This window comes from Pongo abelii, chromosome X (genome assembly GCF_028885655.2).
Source record: "Pongo abelii isolate AG06213 chromosome X, NHGRI_mPonAbe1-v2.0_pri, whole genome shotgun sequence".
Classification (NCBI taxonomy): domain Eukaryota; kingdom Metazoa; phylum Chordata; class Mammalia; order Primates; family Hominidae; genus Pongo; species Pongo abelii.
In genome coordinates this window covers 160,026,885-160,040,184 of record NC_072008.2, presented here as the reverse complement: position 1 = coordinate 160,040,184, position 13,300 = coordinate 160,026,885, and the positions used below count along the sequence as shown (strand labels likewise).

At 55.6% G+C, this 13,300-nt stretch overlaps 1 protein-coding gene across 2 annotated transcripts in view; it reads left to right on the top strand.

Annotated features, from left to right (window-relative positions):
• HAUS7 (HAUS augmin like complex subunit 7) overlaps positions 1-13,300 on the top strand; it is a 50,910-nt gene that overhangs the window by 26,561 nt on the left and 11,049 nt on the right. For both annotated transcript variants that reach the window (XM_024240594.3, XM_024240593.3), the window contains exons 3-8: positions 3,723-3,790; positions 6,103-6,164; positions 11,528-11,619; positions 12,104-12,262; positions 12,391-12,490; positions 12,989-13,213. In XM_024240594.3, coding sequence (XP_024096362.1) covers positions 3,723-3,790; positions 6,103-6,164; positions 11,528-11,619; positions 12,104-12,262; positions 12,391-12,490; positions 12,989-13,213 — 706 coding nt within the window. The remainder of the gene's footprint in view (positions 1-3,722; positions 3,791-6,102; positions 6,165-11,527; positions 11,620-12,103; positions 12,263-12,390; positions 12,491-12,988; positions 13,214-13,300) is intronic.

The window sequence follows — 13,300 nt, the reverse complement described above, 5'->3', positions numbered from 1 at the left end:
CACCTGAGAAATGCTCCATTCCAGTCCTTTCATTGTCAGACCTGGAAGCCAAGGGTCAGGCTGGAGTCATGAACTGTCTCTGGTCTCCCAGTGGAGGAGTGACAAGCAGGGCCAGGGCGTGGGCTCCTGGCTGGGTCTCAGCTGGCCAAGTGGTCCTCATGCAGTGTCACCTCTTGTCAGCTTCTGGTGCCGTGACCCGTTTCCCAGTCCTCTGGTGCCTTTGGGCCAGGGTGTAGCATGATGTGTGCCTGGCACCCGACGAAGCCCATGGTGACAGGGTGACTTCCTGAGTGATGGTGGAGGAAATGATCCAGAGTGTCCCATGCCCGGGGCAGACATCCTTCCCCTGGTGATGTAGTCCCTGAGCTGAGGGTCTGTCTCACTGCCTCACAGCTGTGAGTGGAGAAGGCTTGCCCCGCCTCCCACAGAGCACAGGCTCCTGTGGGATTGAGTGTGTGCCCAGGCCATGCTCAGGAACAGCTGTGGTCTGTTGGTACAGGAGCCTCTCGTGAGTCCAGGCCTGGGCCTCCCCCTCCTCAGCCTGCGGCCTGCCTACCCTTGCTGCTTGAGGAAGGGGCCTGGGCGGGAGCCTGGCAGTAGAGCAGTGGGGTGCCAACCTGTATCCAGCCGGTCTGGCCTGCCAGGACCAGGGACATCAGCAGGACGCCCAGCTGGATACAGGCCCCCAGAGGAGGGAGGAGGCGTTTTTGTGTTTGAGCCCTTGCCGTTCCAGAGGCGTCTCCTGCCTCTGCCTTCTAGGCCCTTCCTCAGGCCTCTCCCCAGGGCTCAGCACACCAGCTTCTTGCTTCATAACCTTTTGCTCTTGCTCACATTGTTCCCCCTCCTGGAAATGCCCTTCTCGTCTCTGCATGTCGTACGAACTCCTGTACAGCCTGCAAAGACCCAACTCACATGTCCTGTCTCCTTTTAAAATGTTTCCTGTTCCCAGGGCAGAACGTATTCCGCTTCCCTCTGGATGCCCACAGCCTTTTGAGCACACCCTGCCCCTGCTGGAGCCCTCAACCTGTGGGTGCACTCTTGGCCTGCTATCATTTCTGGCTCTTTAGTATGGGAGCCGCAGCATGGTGTGGCCATGCAGTCGGGGGGTTCTCCAGGCTGCACCTGTGTGCCATTCCACACGCTGCAGACGTGACTGGGTGTCCTCAGGAGCTGGGTATTTAGTGGGTACAAATCCTGGGGTTCGGCAGAAATGATGCACAGCACTGCAGTCTGAGCTGGGTGCTGTGGATGTTGGCAGGGAGGAGGTGGCATTTGATCTGGGAGGGGGATGGTAACAGCGGGGTGCTCGTTTGGACAGGAGCAGGGAGTTGAGGTGTGGGAGAGAGAGCTGGGCAGCAGCAGCTGGAATGGCAGCTCAGGGCAGCTCCCTCAGGGCCTTGCATGCTGTGCCAAGGCCTTTGAGCTTTATGTTCTGGGCAGGGCAGGCATGGGACCTGGGGAGCGACATGCTGAGATTGGCATTTTGGTAAGGTGACTCAGGGTGCTATGTGGCAGATGGATTTGGAGGGCAGTGGCTGCAGGCAGGGAGACCAATACTCCGGGGAAAGACAGGAGCCCTGCACTGAGTGGCCCTGGAGGGACCAGCCCCTGGCCTGGGAACCTGGGAGGCTGGGAGGTGAGGCAGGACTGGAGATGGCTGGGTGGAGTGTGAGGGTCTTGAGCGAGCTCCCAGGAGGAGGCTCTTGTGGGAGGGGGCGCAGATTTGCCTGACTCAGGTGGAAGCTGGGGGCACTCGGGGAACTGGGGTCATCTGGCCAGAGAGGGACGGGTAGGAGGCCAAAGCCACGGCCCTCAGATGCTTCTACAGGTTGAGTGTCCCATATCCAAAATGTCTGGGGGCCAGAAGTGTTTCAGATTTCGATTTCTTCGGATTTTGGAATATTTGCGTTATACTGGTTGAGTGTCCCTAATCTGAAAATCCGAAATCTCAAATGCTCCAATGAGCATCTCCTTTGAGCGTCATGTCGGCAGTCAAAAAGTTGAGGATTTTGGAGCGTTTCAGATTTTCAGATTAGGGATATTCGACCTGTAGTACTTCTGTAAATACCAGAAACCGAATCCTTTGAAAAAGCCGCCAGGGAGCATACGATGACATTGTCTGATTTCAGGTTGGCGAGAATTCCTTAGGCCTTTTGAGGGTCCTACAGGAGAATCAGATGGATGGGAGTTTTCCTGTGAATTTCCCATTGCCTTTCTTTGTACGTGACCGCACCCTGTCAGCCCCATTTAGGGCCGCCTTTTCATCTCCTCCCAGTAGAACCTGGAAGCTGCACCTAGTGTTGGTCCTTGGTGTGGGTTGGGGCAGAGCTCATGGAGCCCCCTGGATTGTGGAGGTCAAGGCCCTGTGGCTTTCCTTGGGGCCTCCAAGGCCTCCAGCATTTTCTGTTCCTGCTCTGCCCTCTGCTGTGACGGTGCGGTGACTTGAATGACAGCCCTTACTGAGTCTGGCTGCTGGGGCTTCTGCAGCGTGGATTTTGAGTGTGTTCAGGGTTTACTGTGCCCGGCCTTGCACAGTGCTGGGTGGAGTGCCCTCTGTTCCTCTGAGCCTTGTGCTCAGAGATGTTCTCAGCAACCCCGCTGGCAGAGCCCAGCCTGCTGGCCTCCCCCTTCCTTCCCCAACCCCGCTTGCGCAGAACCCGCGGTTGTCTTAGTAAGTCACCGAGGTGGGTGGTGCTGTGGACGCAGCCAAGCCCAGCCCGATCTCTGTTGCAGTTCTGGGGCAAGTGTGGCCTCTCCAGGGAACAGCCACCAGCCCTTTCCCACCACACGAGTCAGCAGGCTCCTAGAGTGATGGCAATGGTGAGATGTAGCCAGGCTCCGGCAGCCTGGTGGAAAGCGACTCCTTCTTGTTTATGAAAGGCTGCTGTGGTGGCAGGCGCCTGGGGCTCCCTGGTAAGAGCCAGCGGCCGGAGTGATGTTTCTGGGCCTCAGTGTCATACCGGACTTGGGGCGTGGGGCTTGGGACTGGGGATGCAGTGCTTGGGCCGTGCTCCCCTGAAGGAGGAGACCCAGTGGAGGGCTGAGCCATGTGTCACCTGTGGCGCATGTCTGGGTGTCGTGGGACTTCCTGCCTTCCATGCGCTGTGCATGTGGATCTGGTTTTGCCCACCAGATGGCTTTTAAGGTGACATGCTTCTGAGCGGCCCCTGTGTGCTGCAGTCAAGGTCAAGCCTTCACCGTGCCCAAGGTGATGAGCCTTGATTGTGAGCACAGACTCTGCTGCAGCAGGAGCCCCCATGACTGAAAGCAGAGGCCTCACAAGCCTTTTCTGCAGAGGGCCGGGTGGGAAGAAAGTTCTCCACCCTGGAGCAGTTGATGCCGACCCAGGTGAGGCCGGGGAGGGTGCCAGGAGCCCGGGGCCAGCCCTCAAAACCCACCCGCTCCGCCATTTTGAGAAAGAGCCCCGAGTGCTGGCGGCTTCCCTCTCTGCCTCTGCTGTAGCCATTTTTTTTTTTTGGTCTTGAGAAGTATTTTTATTTCAGTATCCAGATTCACATTTCCGAGGTAAACTTCCTGGAATATTCTTTCCCTAATAATTAATGGAAATGAAATCCACTTGACACAGAAGTAACCATTTTCAAGTGAGCCGTTCCGTGGCATCGAGCACATGCACAGGAATTCACTTTTTCCAGCGCGTATAGAGGGCCCAGGGGGATTCTCTGGCTGTCTCCGGCCTGACCAGCTCTTCTCTTTCCCTGCAGGGTCTGGCCCTCACTGCAGGACAGGTTCAGCTCACTGAAAGGGGTCCCAACAGAGGTGAAGATCCAAGGTAGGTGGAATCTTGGTCCATTCTGAGCTTGTTCACGGCCTCCTTATGGAGTGGTGGTGCATGTTCCATTGGACCGACGTTTTCTTTTAGGTGGTGCACGTTGTGTGGATGTTGCTAGAGCCTTCTTGAGCCCCACCCTTCCCTAGGCATGGCAGGTGGGAGAACTCCTCTCGCAGGGACCTAGAGCACGTCAGTCCCTGCAGCGCTGGTGGCCAGAGACAGAGATTCTTGCCGATGCCAGCAGTGGTTCCGTCTCTCTGTGTCAGTGGTGTGTGACACGCTGTCTACAGGTGGCATTTCTAGGGGCACCTGCTGCTCTCCAGTGGAGCTTGCCTTATAACCTCCTTTCCATCATTTCTTGGTAGAAACTGTACTTAGCCCGGTAATGAACGTTGGATAAAGGTGAGCAAAACTGCAGTCCCCAAGTTGGTGGCTAACTTTTCACCTTCATGGTGATCTCTCTAGAAGTTGGTGGAATGTCAAAGGTCAAATTTTTCACGGGCCTGTGTCCTGGCCACTCCAGGGTAGATAAGCTGGACCCTGTAGTCCTGATCCGTGCCCCAGCTGGCATTGCCACATGAGTTATCTGGGGCCAGTTCTTCCTGTGCTGAGGTGGGCCAGAAGAATGAGGTGTTGTTTTAGAGCAGCCGGTGGGCTGGCCTGGGCCACACAGAGGCACTGCCCTTCTCCTCGGAGCTGCCGTGGCTGGTACATTCCAGATTCTGTGACCCACGCCAACACATGTGCGACCCGACCCAGCCCAGCCTTAGCCCTGACACCGCCATTCCCAGCCTGTTTCCTCTCCTGTCAAGTGGGGATGAAACCCAGCCTTGCCTACCTCATGGGAATATACTGAGTGTCAGGCTTGTCAGAGGGCAGGTGGGAGAGACCGGGACCAGTAGGGTGTGAGGATAGTTCAGGAATTCATCCAACAAATGGTTAAGGAGCACCCACCACATGCGAGGCGCTGTTTCTGGTGCTGGGGTGCAGCAGTGAGTTCCACTGCCCTCGTGGTGCTTGCGTGCTAGCTGGGAGAGACAGGGCCAGAGGGTGGCAGAATTGTCCATGCACCTGCCAGCGAGAAGCACTGGGAACAGCCAGCTGAGGGCTGAGGGTCCTGCAGGGCTTGGGGGAAGGGTGGTGCTGTCTTGACATAAGACGGCAGGAGGGGCGGAAGCCAGCGCGTCATGTGTGGAGAGGAAGAGCATGCGCACAGGGCCCCAGGTGGGCTGTGCCTGGCAGCTTGGAGGCACAACAAGGAGGCTGGTGTGGCTGGAGTGCAGGGCGGGGCAAGGAGTGAGGTTGGGAGGGGACAGGCCAGATCGGGCCAAGCCATGTGGGCCACGGAAGGACGTGGGCTTTGACTCCAAGGAAGGCCGAGTTCTGCTCTTGGCTGTAACGACACCCCTGGCCCACTGTGCTGGGAACAGGGCGCCCAGGGAAGAGGCAGGGAGAACGGCGTGGGGCTCTTGCAGTGAGTGGTCCAGGTGAAAGTTTGGAGAGGCAGTGCAGGAGGCAGCGCTGGCCAGATCTGGATTTATAGAGTTGGCTGGACTCGCTGAGAGGAAGAGAGGGGTCAGGGAGGACTTGAGGGTGTGGGGTTAAGGGCAGTGGTGGAACAGGCTTGCCTAGGCGTGCAATTGGCATTTGTGTGGTGGTTCTGGGGTTACTGAGTGCTTCCCCACAGACTCTCTGCTTACTTCTTGCAACAAACCCTCCAGGGCTAGGTGGAGGAACAGGTCTGGCATCGGCCCCAGGCTTTCTGGCTCCAAGTTACTCAGAAAATGCGCCGGGCACCCTGGCAGATGCAGCTGGACGGTCTGCAGTGTGCACGGTGCCAGGTTCTCCATGCATGAAATGGAACAAGGCTTGCCACCCCCAGGGCTGCTGGCAGGGTGATAGCAGATGATGGCATGAAGGTCCTTTAGGATATGGCCAGATGGGAGCGGTGATTCCATTTGCTTTGGGCTTGTGAGGTCTTGGAGAGAGTGGCAGACAGTGCACTGTAGAGGTTCACTGACCCCTGTCCACTCCTCAGGCAGCTGCTGGCTTCTGCTCAAAGCCAGAGTGAGTGACCCCAAACCTGGGAGAGCATTGGGTACAACTCCTAATTTTCAGACGAGGAAGCTGATGCCCAGAGAAGGGTGGGGCCACTCAGCAAGAGGCAGCGCTGGCACCTGGGTGCCTGCCTCCTGGCCCACCCTGGTCTCCTGTGCCCAGTCCCGTCTGTGGGTGCTGGGCTTCCTGGGTGTCTGCTGTCCCCTGCTGTCTGGGCAGGTGCCTGCCGTGATGGGCTCTTTGTGTTTCAACAGAAATGACGAAGCTGGGCCATGAGCTGATGCTGTGTGCGCCAGATGACCAGGAGCTCCTCAAGGTAAGAGGGCCCCTGTCTGCCCTGTAGACGACACGCACGCTTTCTGCCCTGGGCAGGGAACCTCATGGTGCTGGCTGAGGTGGGAGGATTTTCCTCCCCTATTGCCTTTGAGGTTCCTCAGGCCCTGGGGTCGGCTGGGTGCCCGGGCAGGCTGCTTCTCTAGCCATCCCTGGGGCCAGAACTGCTGGGATTCTCCTGGGTAGAACCTGGTTGTCCCTGGGGCACAGGGGAGAGGGCAGCTGTGCAGGTAGGGGCAGATCTCTGGCTTCTGATGACCAATGGGATGGAAAGTGTCCTGTCCTTGGTTGATGACTTCATTCTTCATTCATCCCGGCGTGTGGCTCCCAAGCCCGTGTGGCCTGAGAGTTTCTCCCGAGGTCCCTCATCTACCCTGTGGTAGGTCAAAGAAACTCCAGCACCCACCTTATCGTTGCTAAATTTTGAAATAATTGTTTTCACTCGATGATTATGAGTAACGCTACTATAAACATTCTTGCATATGATTTTTGACTGAACACGTTCTTTTTTTTATATCTGAAGAGATTTTATTCATGTGACCAATGGCCTATGACACAGCCCCAGGAGGTCCTGAGAACATGTATGCAAGGTGGTTGGGCTACAGCTTGGTTTTCTACAATTTAGGGAGACATAAGACGTCAGTGAATCCACGTGAGATGTACATTGGCTGGTTGAACACGTGTTTTCCGTCCTCTTGGGTGTATAGCTGAGAGTGGAATTGCTGGGTCACAGGGTCACTCTGCTTAACTTTTCGAGGAGCCACCAAACTGTTTTCCAGTGCGGTGGCACCATCTTCCTTTTCCAGCAGCAGCGCGGGAGAGCTCCAGTTTCTCCTCATCTTCGCTGGCACTTGCTGGCATCCGTCTTGTTGATTCTAGCCACCCTGCTCGGTGTGGGGTGGCATCTCATTATGGTTTTGATTTGCATTTCCCCATGACCAGTGATACGGAGCGTCTTTTTGTGAGCTTGTTGGCCATTTCTGTATACGCTTTGGAAAAATTTCCATATTCATGTCCTTTGCCCACTGTTTAATTGGGTCACTTGTCCAGTGAGGTTTTTTTGTTTTGTTTTGTTTTGTTTTGTTTCTTAATTAGTAGACTTAATAAGTTAGGGTAGTTTTAGGTTCACAGCAAAATTGAGCAGAAAGCACAGAGAGTCTCCACAGGCCCCCTGCCCCTCCCGCCATGGACACCCTGCACACGGTGGCCCCTTTGTCACAGTCCATGAACCAGCATGGACACATTGTCACCCAAAGTCCATATCCAGTGAGTCTTCTCTCCTGTGGTTCAGAGTCCGTGGTTCCTCATGTGCCAAGTAGTTCTCTGGACATTTTGCCTATTACTTTGGCTCTGGGAAAATGTATTCTCCACACAATTTATATTTGTATAAACATTTGTGCTTTAGCAGGCACTTGACCTGCTTAGGTTTAAGCAGCAAGTTCAGCCGCCTCCCGCCTCTTGCCTGCCGTTCCTTCCAGCATCAGCTCTGTTTCTGCAGCCTTTGCATGGCTCTTCGGGTCCCCCCTGTGTGTGCGCCACCCAGTGGTCAGCCTGGGAGACTTTGCTGGGCTCACCAAGATCGGATCCACTTGTGTACAGGTGGGCCTGAGCCCAGGCATTGTAAACAGATTTGTGGGGTCACTTTCTTGAGCTGTTTCCTCTCCACTGTCTCTTGGATACTGTCTAGTTCCCTGGGGCTCCCTTTTTCTGTCCTCCAGACATAAACCACCGCTTCCGTGATGGTGGTGGCACGGCCAGCTCCCTGCCAGTCTGCAGGAGAACTCGGAATCTTCGTACCTCCCTGACCCACCTGCTGACATTCGCTTCTCAGAGCCTGCGAGCACCTGCCCCATACGTTCTGCCCAGCCACGGGAGCACTGCGCTTGCTTTATGTTTCCACATTGGCATTGTGGCAAAATGCACTTTACGTAAAATCTACCATGTCAGCCATGGAAAACAATTTCCTAACAGGCCCTGTGGGAGCTTGCTTCTTCTTTTTTTTTTTTTTTTTAATTTAAAAAATTATGGTAAAATACACATCACCTAAATTGTACCACGTTCACCATTTTTAAGTGTGCGGTCCAGGGGCAGAAGCACATTCACGGTGCTGTGCAGCCATCACCACCATCCAGCCGCAGAACTTGTTCATCTTCCCAAACTGAAACTTCGTCCTCAATTTTTAAGCTGCGTTAAAGCATACAATTTAGTGGTCTTTAGTACATTCACAATGTTGTATGACCACCACCTCTATCCAGTTCCACAACATTTTCATCACCCCCAAAAGACCCTGAACCACTGAGTAGCCACTCCCCATTCCCCACAGGCCTTGGCAGCCACTGAGTTACCATCTGTCTATATGTCATTGGAGTGGAATGCTGGAATATGTGGCCTTTGGTGCCTGGCTTCCTCACTGAGCACAAGGTTTTCAAGGTTTGTCCATGTTGCAGCAGCATGTAGCAGGATTGCATTCCTTGTTATGGATAAACAATCAAAGGAATTGGAGAATTATTCCATTGGCATTATTGAGACCTGGGAGTTGGAGGAGGGAGAAAGGAGATACAGATTTAAGATCATTAGGTAGGGTCAACCCTTGTAGTCCTGAGTTTTAATTGGGAATATCAGCATGAGCCCCCGGGCTTCAAGCGATCCTCCCACCTCAGCCCTCTGAGTAGCTGGGGTCACAGGCATGTGCCACCACACTCAGCTAATTTTTAAAATTTTTCTAGAGAGGAGGTCTTGCCATGTTGCCCAAGCTGGTCTCGAACTCCTGGGCTCAGGCGATCCTCCCACTTTAGCCTCCCAAAGTGCTGGGATGACAGGCGTGAGCCACTGTGCCCGTCCTTCTCATATATTTTTACGTTAAGGGATATATATGTATTTCCTTATCTTGTGTCCTGAAAATGCCTAGAACAATGACACCCCGGCCGTAATGCAGGCGGAAACACAGAAAGCAGCAGTCACTCAAGACTTGGGTCACGTCCGAGGGACTCAAGAGCCAACTAGCAATAGTCCGAGAGGGGCCAGTGGGAGCCTCGTAAGCATAGGGGCTGCAGTAGACAGGCACCCTTCACGTACGCCCAAATCCAGGTGTTCATAGTGATATTGTATAAAGTCATCAATTTGACACTAAAAACATAAGCAACAAAAGAAAAAACAGATCAATTGGACTTCATTAAAATGAAACACTTTGGTCCACCAGAGGACACCATGAAGAAAGTGAAGAAACAGAAAAGCCTACAGAAAGGCGGGAAATAGTTGTAAATCACATGACTGATGAGGGACTTGTGTCCTGAATCTATTAGCAGCCCTCACATCTCAATAAGAAAGACAGAAAACCCAGTTCAAAAATGGACAAAGTGTCTGAACAGACGTTTCTCCAAAGAAGATGAACAGATGGCCAAGAAGCACATGCAAAGATGGCCAGCATCACGGGCCATTAGAGGAACACAAAGCAAAACCATCATGAGATGCCACTTCACACACACTAGGATGGCTAGAATCAAAAAAGAAAAGGAGGCCAGGCCTGGTGGCTCATGCCTGTAATCCCAGCACTTTGGGAGGCCGAGGCAGGAGGATCGCTTGAGCTCAGGAGTTTAAGACCTGCCCGGACAACATCGTAAGACCCCGTCTCTACAAAAAGTAAAAAATTAGCCAGACATGATGGCACACTGCTGTAGTCCCAGCTACTTGGGAAGCTGAGGCGGGAGGATCACATAGAGCCCAAGAGTTCAAGGCTTCAGTGAGCTATGATGGTGCCATTGCACTCCAGCCTGAGCGACAGAGCAAGACCCTGTTGTTTAAGAAAAAAAAGGAAAATCCCAGTGTTGGCCAGGATGAGGAGAGATTGGAACCCTCCTGCATTGCTGTAGGAATATAAAATGGTGCAGCTGTTATGGAAAAGTCTGGCAGTTCCTGAAAGATGTCAACACAGTTACCCCATGACCCAGCAGTTCCACTCCCAGCTGTCCACCCAGGAGAAGTGAAAATACACATGCACACAAAATCCTGTATCTGAACGTCCATAGAAGTGTTATTCTTAATGGCCCGAAAGTGGAAAGAGCCCAAATGTCCATCAGCTGGTGAATGTATAAACTAACTAGCAATAAAAAGGAAATCAACTACTGATCTGCGCTAGGACACGCGTGATCCTCGCCAGCCTCATGCTGGGTAGTGTATGATTCCATTGCTGTGCAGCACCTAGATAGGCCAGGTCAGTGCTGTGGGGACGTGGCAGCCCGCTGCCCCCAGATCACCTTGGAGCACATGATTGTGGTCAGCACCACCATGCAGGCAGTGAGCACCCCCCAGTGCCATCGCCCCTGTCCTGGGTGCCCTGAGCTTCTCGCACCTGTGCTCCTGAATCTGCCTCAGTTGGATGTCATGGTGATGCCCAGGATCTATGCTATTGACAGTGTTGCCAATTTTACCTTATCATTGCCCCCGCCTGCCACACACTCTTCTGAGGAATGCACCCGAATGGACCGGCTCAGCCAGCTGCTCTGGCAGCTTCACCAAGCCCCACAAGGAGCATTTGTGTGACAAGTTGGCGCTGAAGGCACAGGCCACAGTGAAAGGGCCAAGGCACTCCCGGTGGCATTTCACGCCCCGTGGAGTTGACCCTTTTGATGTGGTTAGGGTGTTCAGAGCTCAAGAAGTGGGCCTGGCTGGGGGCTTTCTGGAGCAGGCGTAGCCTCTCAGGTCCTGGGGGTCCTCAGCGATCTTCTTCCCTTTTCTGGAAGGAGGAAAGAGCTGTGCTTCCAGAAGCCTTGAGCTCCTGGCTGGATGGCTCCCATGGGTATCTCACTCACCTTTCCGGCGAGTGGGGGACTAATTTAGGCCCCCAGGAGCTGCTGCTCCTGGAGCCTGGGCCTTCCGGGCTGGAACATCAGTCCCCTGGCTGGAAAGCAGGCCACCTCTCAGCCCCATCCTGTCGGCTTCATCTGTTCCCAGCTGGGACGGCGATCCTTGGAGGAGAACAGGCCTTGTCCTGGAGGTGTCCCTGTGGGCTGTGTTCTGTCACAGCAGGCCCTGCTGTGTGCTGCCCACCCACCCAGCAAGCCATGCTGTCGGCTGCACGACAGACACATATGCTCCCATATGTTTCTGCAGTGCTCAGCCCGTTCCGGCGTGTGGTCCTAGCATCATTACAGCCCGAGGCGGGGACAGGCAGGGAGCACTTGCTAGTCCAAGACATTGCCGGGCAGGCACAGGGTTGTTGATGGGCCAGGCCCCTCCTTTCCACTGGCTCCTGGCATGGGTGGCATGTGGGGGCATGGGCACTGGGGACAGCTGGCCTTGGCCTGGCTTAGATGGAGCCAGTGAATGCCTATGGTCTTCCTTGCCCAGGGCTGTGCCTGCTCCCAGAAGCAGCTACACTTCATGGACCAGTTGCTCGATGTCATCCGGAGCCTGACCATTGGGTGCTCCAGTTGCTCGAGGTAAAGGTGTGGATGGCCCAGGTGGGCAGTATTGATGGGCTTCTCTTGGTCCTAGTTCTAGAGCTGGTAGGAGCTGGGGTGTCACTCCCCCTCTGATGCTGGCTGGGGTGGGACACCCCCCTTGGGGATCTGGCTGGCCAATCAGGGGCCGGGCAGCGTACGGGCAAGGGGTGGCTGTGTCCCAAGGGTGCTGGCTGTTGCCCGGGGCCCCAGGGGTGACTGTGAAGGTGGGATTGGGGCTCAGAGCAGACGGGCCAGGCACAGAGGAGGGTGAGCACCTAGGGTGCTCCGTGGGTGGGTAGGTAGGCGGGCAAAAATGGAGGAGCCAGGGCAGACAGGTGGGGCAGGATTCTGCGTGGTGGGGCTTGTCCTGGCCTCTGTGCCTGGCCCCGATGTGCTTCTGGGGCCTTCCCTGTGGGGCTGAGGGCCTGCTGGGCCAGTGCTCTGGCCTGTGACGGTGTGGCCCTGGGGGCTGCCTTTGCAGCCTGATGGAGCACTTCGAGGACACCAGGGAGAAGAACGAGGCCTTGCTGGGGGAGCTCTTCTCCAGCCCCCAGCTGCAGATGCTCCTGAATCCAGAGTGTGACCCGTGGACCCTGGACATGCAGCCCCTCCTCAACAAGCAGAGTGATGACTGGCAGTGGTACGTGCTCCTGGAGGCCTCAGCGGCAGCACCCTGGCCTCCTGTCCCAGCCCCAGGCTGCTTGGTTCTTTTACTGCAGACACCCCTGGCAGCGGTGAGTTGCAAGTGTCCCCTTTCTCTCCCTGCAGGGCCAGTGCCTCTGCCAAGTCCGAGGAGGAGGAGCAGCTGGCAGAGCTTGCCAGGCAGCTGCAGGAGAGCGCTGCCAAGTTGCACACGCTTAGAACGGAGGTAAAGGTGCTAGCTCCTGGGAGGGGGTTGCTTGGAGGCAAGGCTGTGCTTTGTCACTTCCCTCAGCACGTGAGGCTTAAGTGAGGTTGCTTGTGCACTGGGCCTGACATGTTCTAGAATACCGTGGTGCTCAGTCCGCGGGGAGGTGAGAGTCGGGTCCCGTGGCTGGGGGAAGGGATCAGCCTCAGGTAGTGGGCGGTGCCCACCCCTGAGCACATTGCCATGTGCCTTGCCGCACGTGGTCCTCCTGGCAGCCCTTGGCCTGGCCTCTGTTTGATTGCGGAGGAGACCGGGGCCCACAGGAGAGTGAGCGAGGGGGCTGAGGCTGCGAGCCAGAAGGTCTTGCTCTGGCCTGAGTCGCTCGGTACAGCTCCCCTGTCTCCCTGTTTCTGAAAGCTTTCTTCCTTGCCCTGACTGTGCAGTGTCTGAGGTGAGGGCTGGTGGCAGCCTGGCTGGCGGGCAGGGCAGTCTCAAGGGACTCTGCCTCTGGCTTTGCAGTACTTTGCACAGCACGAGCAAGGGGCCGCTGCAGGCGCAGCCGACATCAGCACCCTAGACCAGAAGCTGCGTCTGGTCACCTCCGACTTCCACCAGCTAATCTTGGCTTTTCTCCAAGTCTACGACGACGAGCTGGGCGAGTGCTGCCAGCGCCTAGGCCCTGACCTCCACCCGTGCGGTCCCATCATCCAGGCCACGCACCAGAATCTGACTTCCTACAGCCAAGTAAGGGTGCCCTTGCCCTCCCCTCTAACCGCCCCCTCCCCTGTTCACTCAGACTGAGAGCTTATATCCTGCTTGGGCTCAGGGGCC